Genomic DNA, 9,574 nt, shown 5'->3' with positions numbered 1-9,574 from the left:
AAGAGGACAGCAAATTTAGTTCATCTTGTGCACAAGTAATAGGATGAAAAAGCTTATCTTCAGCGCATTTGTATGGTTCCAAACCAAAAGTATCATACTTTTTCGCTACTTGTGGTATAGGAGTAAAAGAATCATCGGCACACAAGTCCTCTTTATCATAAGGAACAACAAGTAATTCATCTTGTGACAAAGGTAAATCAACAGCAGGTTCCACTATTTGTTGCTCTTGATTAGCATGCAGAGTGGAAAAATTTTGAACATTATGGGTCACTATTCACAGATAATAGAATCTTCTTTTCAGCATTGAGAGCAGGATAAAATAATTGACCAATATATCTGTATGATTTCCTAATTAACAAGGTTCGAATTTCAGAATTGAGCCCTCTCATGAACCTACTCATAACATCTTCCATGCATTCATCTAATCCACCAAACATGATACAAATCTTAAAATCATGGTAGTATTCTTTCACAGTCTTACTACCTTATTTTAGTTTGTCTAGTTTGCTAAGCAAATGATCAACATAATATGAGGGAATATATTCATCTTGAAAAAGCATTTTAAAATTTTTCCAAGTTGGTGGAACTTTGTTGTGCCTACAAATATATTTCCATTTAGTCAAAGCATACTTTGTTAAAGCACTTGCAATAGCTAAAATCATTTGATGTTTAGACAAGTCATAATTATCAAATTTTGCATGTACCTTAAGTTGCAACAGCTAAAATCATTTGATATTCAGACAAGTCATAATTATCAAATTTTGCATCTACCTTAAGTTCCCAATTAATGTATGCACGAGGGTCAAAATTTCCCTCAAAAGAGGTAGAGCATTACTGACCTCAGTTAGAACATCATCATGTACCTCTAGTGAGTGTGCTCCCATATGTTGTCGAGGTCGTGAACACCCATGGTGCAACCTCCCAGCTCCCACGTGTCTCGTCGGGCTTACCATTGTTAGCGGATAGCAGAAAAATTCAAAACAAGTTGCCTACCAACTTAAGGAAATAGGTGGTGGAAGATTGCTTTTTCACTCAAACCTGTCCATTCAAGTTCTTAGATGTTCTTACCACACTTGCAAAAGGTGTTGGCAACCGGCAAGAACAGCACAAATGGTGATACATCTACATCCCTGTGATGTAGTAGATAATCTGTGGATCTATAGGTGGCTACAAGTAAAATCAAGTAAAATCTGTGGATCTATAGTAGAACCACATTAATCAAAGCAAACTGAATAATCATTCAACAATAGTATTATGCTCGTCCTAGGCTAAACCATGCTAGAGACGTGAGCCTAGGCACAAAGGTAGTCACTGAAAAAGAATAGCTAGTACGGCACTAAGAAAACAACAGATTCAGCCCCTTCTTCCCTTCTTTCTTCTCTTTCTCTTCTTGTCTTCTTTTTCTTTCTTTTTTTCTTCTTTTTTTTGTCTGTCCTTGTTTCTTCCCCTCTTTTTCTTTTGCAGAGGACTAAAACCTTTTGCTCAGTATCAAGACAAATCAAAACAAAAGGCTTACTGCACACAACCCCTTTGAATTCAATTTAACAACTCTAGTTTTAGACAACGGATCGCAAATCTCCAGCGCAGTTGCAAAACGCTCAAAAGGAATTTCGGGGCATGGATAGTTCCATTAGAAAGAACACAAGATAATCTTTTCAGATTGTATTTAAACTCCCTCATCGGACATCAGATGGATCTGTGGTGGCAAAAACGCAGCAGAGATGTATATGGTGGTGGTGGATCTTTTGGTGACCAAAACGTGATGAACTCAAAACTCTAGAAGATTAGACACTAAGACCAGCAGTTCTACACATTGATGCAACCAAAAACTCAACAAGCAAAGATTAAGAAGAACAGTAAAGTCTCAAACTTGTTGAGAACTTCAAATCTAACCTATTTTTGGGGATTTTTGGACTGTAGGTAAAGTAAAATGGGTAAATCACTCATCAAAGAACCTCGCTCTGATTACCACGTGATATCAACCCACTAGGATTTGTTCCCGATCTTTTGGTGAGTGGGGGCATAACTCAATTTGGGGTGGATTCGATGTTGTGCTACCCGACTACAACGACCAACAGGGGATGCTGCGGCTTAGTGACACTTACACCGGCTCCAATTTGTTGTTGTTCTTGCGGTGCCAAGAACAACCTTGTACCTATAATCAAATCGAAGAACAAGCAAGAACAAGTGGACAAGCAAACAACACACAAACCTTGCCCAAGAGATGAACCTGATACACTGGAATTTGGGTTTCTGAATCAAGCAAATCGGGTGATCTAATCGATACACGCGCTTACATGAAAGTAGGAGTAGGTAAACTTTCATCTAAACAAAACCCATTCAATTTCTGCTAGCTCTAATCCATATTAATACCTAGGAGGACGATCGGGGGTCCTGGTGTCGTGCTCCAACCTTAGAACGCGTCCTTATTGGACCGGATTTGATACAAGGCCCATTGGGCCAAAATAGGGTGACGTAGCACCGTAGGTAGAAAACATCTCTGGAATAAATTGACTATTGCGGCCGCCTCATAAAAGATATGGCCAGAAGTATGGATCCATATGAAGATAGACTTGATAAGGATTCCATGAAGTACTTGAACGCCTCAATCCGAGTCCATATGCGACCGTGGTGACCGTCACAAGTTGGTGTTGTTCTGTAATCCGAATCTAGTCCCGAAATGTGTTGAATTTGATCTCTTTCTTTCCTTGGGGCAAAAGTGATGTGGTGGTCATGTGGAGGACGTTGGGAGTACCTGGACTTGGTCCCCAATCAACTTCTTTGGTCCTCCATGCCTTCCATGTGTGTTTAACACTATTTTTGAGCCACATATGTATTTCTGAAAATGCCAATCAACACACATCATGGTGCAGCATTAATTCATTAAATGTATCAAATACAATCATGACAAAGAATTATTTCACCTTTGAATCCAAGGTTGCTAATGTAGTTGTATCCAAATAACTGATGTTCTCATCACCAAATTTATTTGATGATAAAATAATTTTTCACAATGGTTATGCCACATCAAATACCACATTAGATTCTTGTCTGTCATGACAAAATCGTAGGAGTCAATTTATGATGTTTTGTGGACGTTTCGTAGGTGTCATAGATTTAGTGATGCACAAATATGACGCCCGATTAGTGATGAATGGCGTTGGTCACACGAGCATCATAAATCACGGGTTATGACGAAAAAACATGTTTATGACGAATTTTGGTTCGCCACTAATTAGCAAATTTCTTTTAGCGATAGGATTGAGTGTGCGTGTATGTAAGTGAGCATATGCTTCTGAAGTATGTGTCAGAAAAAAAAATGTACACCATTACATGGCTTTGACTTGTTTGCAGCGGTTTGCTAGCTATATGTATGCTTGATCTGACTTTTGACCTACGTGCCATGTGCTACGGTTTAGAGATTGATGCAGGACATTTTTGGGGGGTTCTACACGTTGATCGGTATTGTGTTTGTCTCTTTCCTTCAATCAGCAAGTGGTTAAGTAAATTAGTATGCAAAGATCCCTCCTTTTGTCCTTCGATCACGACTATACTGTTTCACCGGCCTTAGCAAGACGATGAAAGAATGTACGGAACTGTAAAATGTCGGCGATACCAGTAGTATTATTGCGCCCGAAGTAAATAATCATGGGTCCATGAAGTCCACCCGAACCTCCTCCAGAAACAGCCAGTGAAAGGTCCGAGTAGGAGGAAAGAAAAAACCCAACGAACAAATAATAACTAGCTTTAGCATCCACCTAGAGCTATCCAAAGGGCAAAACATACCCACATCTGCAGTTCTGCACCACCATGCGCACGCCCTCGCGATCCCGGCCGCTGCCAACAATCCTCCTACTCATTCTTGCTGGTGCAGCATCAGTCATTGCCGAACAAGATGAGCAGCAGCCGGTCACACATCCGGGCTGCCCCGACAAGTGCGGCAACATCAGCATCCCCTTCCCCTTCGGCCTGATGCCCGGCTGCTTCCGCGAGGGCTTCGAGGTCACCTGCGACCACACCTTCGATCCCCCTCGCGCCTTCCTCGCCGACCGCGACACCAACCGTATTACCGTCACCGAGCACGATGAATCGGCGGTCCCCGATGACTCATATCGATCGTACTCCTACCCCAACACTTCGTACTGTCCGATCGAGCTCATGGACGTGTCGGTCGATAGAAGCCAGGCACGGGTGTACGGACCGATCACATCCGGCTGCAGCACGAACAGCACCACCTACAAGCTGAAAGATCAGGTCATGATGCTCGGGCGCCTCACCTCGGCGGGGCCGTTCGCCGTGTCGGAGGCGCTCAACGTAGTCATCGGCGTCGGCTGGAGGGTCGGGGTCACGGCCGGCTCGAGCTACACTACCTCCTCGACGGCGGTCGCCTGCCGCTCGGAGCTCCCGGCTGGCCGCCTCGAGGACGCGAGGAACGGCTCGTGCGCGGGGCGTGGCTGCTGTGAGGCCGCCCTGCGCCAGGAGAACAGCTACTACGGGCCTGTCACCAACGTTGCGCCGGGGCTCAGGCTCGAGGACAGCAACGCCCTGTGGAAGACCAACCCGTGCTCCTACGCCATGGTGGTCGAGAAGTCCGGCTACAACTTCTCCACGCTGGACTTGTATGGCGACAAGGTGCTGCCGGGGAGGTTCCCCAAAGGCGTCCCCGTCGTGCTTGACTTCGCCATCGTTGGGGACGCCGCGTGCCCGGAGAAAGGCCGGCGGCCACCGCCGGACTATGCGTGCGTCAGCAACAACAGCTATTGTGTCAACGCAACCGTCGGCCAATCAGGCTATGCTCTCAGCTATGTGTGCAAATGCGCGGAGCACTACGAGGGCAACCCTTACATCGCCAATGGATGCCAAGGTACACGCATGTCAAAATGTTTTGATTTCATCAAAGCAATTGTTTGTTGACCTACGTACTATAAGACTCTATCCCTCCTTAGACGAACTAATAACTCAGATTTTGCATTTTAACTTTGAACTTTTGAAGACATCGACGAGTGCAAGTTTCCCGATTTATATTATTGCTCGACCAATGGCATATGTAAGAACAGACTGGGAGGCTATGATTGTCCGTGCAAGCCCGGAATGAAAGGCGATGGGAAATTAGGACACTGTGCAGAAAAGTTCCCCCTAGTAGCCAAGGTGATTGTGGGTAAGTAATTGCATATATATCTATGTGCCGTCGTTAGTTATATTGCATTTCTTGAGCTTTTCGATCTAGAATATAATATGTTGCATTATATACTACCTCTGTTTACGACTAGAAAACGCGGTATTAGTACCGGTTTGTAGGGTGCATATCTTCCGAAAATACATCCGGGATTAACTTGTCGAGATAAAAGGGGGGTCTTTTATCACGGGTCCGAAAACCGGGATATAAGATCCCCTTTTAGTCCCGGTTGGTAAACGGTCGCCACGCCAGGGGCTGCCTGCCACCCCTTTCAATACCAACCGGGACTAAATGGTTTTGCAAAAAAAAATTGCAAAAACAAAAATAAAAAAAGTATCGAGGGTCTTCGTGGGATTCAAACCCATGACCTCTAACCTTGCGTGTAGCTTCCTTGCCATCCCACCTACACACCACATCTATCTATATCAGGGATGCTATCCTTTTGTATTAACTCATGGAGGATCCTTTAATCTGGGTTGGTAACACCAACCGGGATTAAAGACCTCATTTAATCCCAGTTGGTAATACCAACCGGGATAAAAAAGTTCAAGGGATTTAGTCCTTTCCCAGCCACACATGGGGGGACCCTTTTAGTCCCAGTTGGAAACACCAACCGGGATAAAAAGGGTCTGAGGCCTTTATTCTTTTTTCAGCCACCCGTAGGGGACCCTTTTATCCCGGTTGGAATTTCCAACCGGAACTAAAGGACCCCTTTTTATCCTGGCACCCGGGACTAAAGGGTGACCTTTTACTCTGGTTGATCTTACCAACCAGAACTAAAGAGTCCCCCGCATGTGCCTGAATTTTTCAGCCGGGACTAAAGTATCTTCACGCGTGGCTGATTTTTGAACCGGGACTAAAAGGTCCCCTTTAGTCCCGATTGCAAATATCAACCGGGAGTAAAGTGTAGCGCACCCCTTTTTCTCCCGGGCCGAAATTAAACCGAGACTAAAGGCGGTGGTATCTAAAGTCAGTTCTTGGTTCTTCTCTTGTTGCCATTTTAGAATGTGGAAATGAGTGGTTATAACTTTATTGTATGCAAAAACCTGTAGTATAAGTATTTGTATTTTGTTTTGGTACTATGCGTCCACACAGGTTATTACCGATTCGTTTACAAAATACTCCAACTCCATTATGTAGCTATTTATACTCCACTATAACCTAATGTTGAATGTCAGTATTTCATACCATATTTTAAATAAAATCTTTGTTGGATATTATGCTAGATATAGTTTAAGTCAAATGAGAAGACATGGGAACTTATTGGATAGCTACTCGTCCCCTGCTCTGCTTTGTACGCATATGGAAGACCGTACGCACACACTTGCCGTCATCATTGATCCACACACTTGCCGTCATCCTAGACAAACGTGCTATCTAGCTAGTTATTTGTGTGCGTTCCATTTCGCTGTCAATCCAGAGGACTTTACTCGCATGCATACAGATCTATTGTACTCTCCAACGTTGGTAAATAAATCATTGATATTTTTTAAGTAGCTGAAATACAATACAAAAATTTAGGTACGCAGCGGGGCTGCAAAAAACTGGTTTAAATAATGCTCGGGGTTGTAGAATGTTCACATTGCATCCAATATTATTTCCTCCCTTATGAATTTTGATCAAATTCTGCGAATATATGTTTGTGTCTGTTTTCTCTGTTTCTTGATCCCCCTTGTAATAATCTCATCAAGGGATGCACATGTCACCCAAGAAAGCTTCAGTTGCAAATATGGCCCTTTGGGATAGGGTTCCACTTTGAGCTAGGCTATATGTGGCTTCTCTGACTCGCTGTGGACACACATTAGAGCTTCGCCCCTCTCTCTTGCTAGTGTTGAAACTACTGCTGCTTCTATTCTTAATTCATATTCTAAATATATTGCTGAAGGTGTTATTTCATTTTTACATGACCCTTTGCTGCTAGATCATTTATTGAAAACTTTTAAGTTTATTTCTTGTGCATGTAGGTACAACCGGCTGTATTTTTATCATCGTAGTTATATCATTGATATTTCTTCTACGCAAAGAGAAAAGGAAGACGAGAGAGTTCTATGAAAAAAATGGTGGGCCAACACTAGAGAAAGCAAAAATTATAAAACTTTTCAAAAGGGAGGAGCTCGTGCCAATTTTGAAAAGTAGCAATCGTATCGGAAAAGGTGGTTTTGGTGAAGTTTACAAGGGCAATATTGGAAATGAACTAGTCGCAGTGAAGAAGCCGATTAAGGGTAATCTGCTAGAGAAGGAACAATTTGCGAATGAAGTTATCATCCAATCTCAAGTTATCCACAAGAACATTATTAGGCTCATAGGTTGTTGCCTGGAAGTTGATACTCCTTTACTAGTATATGAGTTTCTCTCCAATGGTAGCCTCGATGACATTCTTCACGGTGATGGGAAGAAGCCTCTGAACCTAGATATACGTTTAAGTATTGCTTCAGAATCAGCAGATGGTCTAGCTTACATGCATTCCCAAACAAATACTATAATCTTACATGGCGACGTTAAACCAGCAAATATACTTTTGGATGATAAGTTTGTCGCCAAGATCTCAGACTTTGGCATATCGAGGTTGATAGCGAGAGAGAAACAGCACACCAGATATGTAATCGGTGACACAAGTTATATGGATCCAGTATATCTACAATCAGGCCTCTTAACTGAAAAGAGTGACGTCTACAGCTTTGGAGTTGTGCTCCTGGAACTTATTAGTAGGAAGAAGACATTTGATGACAATAGCTTAGTGAATGTTTTCATTGAAGCTCATAGAAGAGGGGAGAGAGCAACTGAGTTGTTTGACAATGAAATTGCAGTAGCAGAAGATTTGGAGCTTCTTCAAAATCTAGCAGGAATGGCAGTTGAATGTCTCAACCTTGATGTGGATCAAAGACCAGCCATGACAGATATAGCGCACCGACTTCTCATAATGAATCAATCCCGTAATTCATAAGTCGTTCAAGTTGTTTGATGTATGCCGTCGAGTAAGGACAAGTATTGATGCAGCAGCATTTTTATTTTCAAATTTGAGTAAAATATTTGCAATGGATGTAGGGGATGTTTATTATATTTTGCAAGAAACTCTGTACTATTATTGTATCGTGTAACCATGTTTTTAAGTTGATAAATATACGTATTCCACAAATTGCACAGACTCGTCCTACACTGGAACATGGGCAGCCAGGTAATGAAGAAAAACTGTAGCTTGTCTAGAGCTTCGGAGTTGTATACTAGCGACGACCGTGACATGGTCTAGAGAAGTCTCTTAACAAACCACTGGCACGCCGAAATCATGGACCTCCTGTGCCGTCCTGTTCCGGAGCCGGAGAAGTGGACAAAGCGACGGCAGCGGGGAGGGTGGGAAACGAGCTGGTCGGTGGAGCGCGTTTGGCGGAGACGACTTGAGCTCTTCGCTGCAGACAGCTTTGTTCGGAAGAGAGGGATGTACCTTTGCAAATTGCACGCTCAAGAAAGTGCCAAGCACTAGGTGCATGCAGCTCCAGATAGTGCCAAGCTCACTACCTAGTCTTAGTACCGATTGCGTTTGAAACCGGTACTAATGTTAGTATTAGTACCGGTTCCAAAGGGTATTGTCTGAGCATTAGTACCGGTTTGCATCAACCGGTACTAAAAGGGTACCCTCCGGTACCGGTTTCTTCCATGAACCGATACTAGTGTGGCACCCGCCTCTAGTACCGGGTCGAGGCACCAACGGGTACTAGAGGGAACCCATTTCGTACCGGTTGGTGACCCTAACCGGTAGTAATTTTCTTCCTATAAATATTATCCTCCTTCCTCCAGCCCGAGCCAGATCCTCCAGCTCGAGGTTCAGGGTTCCATAGGGGGAGGTTTTGCTAGATTTGTGACCATTTCTTGGGGATTTCACTCATTCAAGTGTTCTAAAGGTTAGAAACTTCATCCTCCTTTGATACATGATTAGTATACTAAGTTTTATGTTTTAGAGTTAGAGTAATTTGTGATTTTTAGAATAAGATACAATGGGGAAAATTTTCATTTATATGAATGTGTTATTTAGGGGATTTCACTCATTCAAGTGTTCTAAACTTCATCCTCCTTTGATACATGGTAAGTATACTAAGTTTTATGCTTAAAAGCTAGAGTATTTTGTGATTTTTAGAATAAGGTACAATGGGAAAATTTTTCATTTATATGTATGTGTTATTTAGAGCTCATATTTGTTATTTGTAGAATAATCTACAAAGTTTTGAATGTTATGATTTGTACTAGTAAAAGAAATTGATATAAGGTCAGAGGAATAATTTTATAGTTTAGTACTTTTTTCAAATAGAGGTACATAATTACTCATCTTTAGAATAAGCTACAATGGAGAAAAATTTCATTTATATGTTATGTTATCAAATTGTAGGAAATAATGTTCATTTCTCA

The 9,574-nt window shown here is 42.4% G+C and overlaps 1 protein-coding gene across 1 annotated transcript; it reads left to right on the top strand.

Moving 5' to 3' along the window:
* The first annotated feature begins 3,708 nt into the window (after nucleotides 1–3,708).
* Nucleotides 3,709–8,266, top strand: LOC101758170 (wall-associated receptor kinase 4). Its single transcript, XM_004974562.4, has 3 exons — nucleotides 3,709–4,864; nucleotides 4,994–5,158; nucleotides 7,141–8,266. Exons 1-3 carry the CDS (start codon nucleotides 3,811–3,813, stop codon nucleotides 8,118–8,120), a joined length of 2,199 nt encoding a protein of 732 aa, XP_004974619.1. The 5' UTR covers nucleotides 3,709–3,810; the 3' UTR covers nucleotides 8,121–8,266.
* Nucleotides 8,267–9,574: the final 1,308 nt, after the last annotated feature.

Source organism: Setaria italica, chromosome VI (assembly GCF_000263155.2).
Source record: "Setaria italica strain Yugu1 chromosome VI, Setaria_italica_v2.0, whole genome shotgun sequence".
Lineage (NCBI taxonomy): Eukaryota > Viridiplantae > Streptophyta > Magnoliopsida > Poales > Poaceae > Setaria > Setaria italica.
This window is presented reverse-complemented; position numbering and strand designations above follow the sequence as displayed.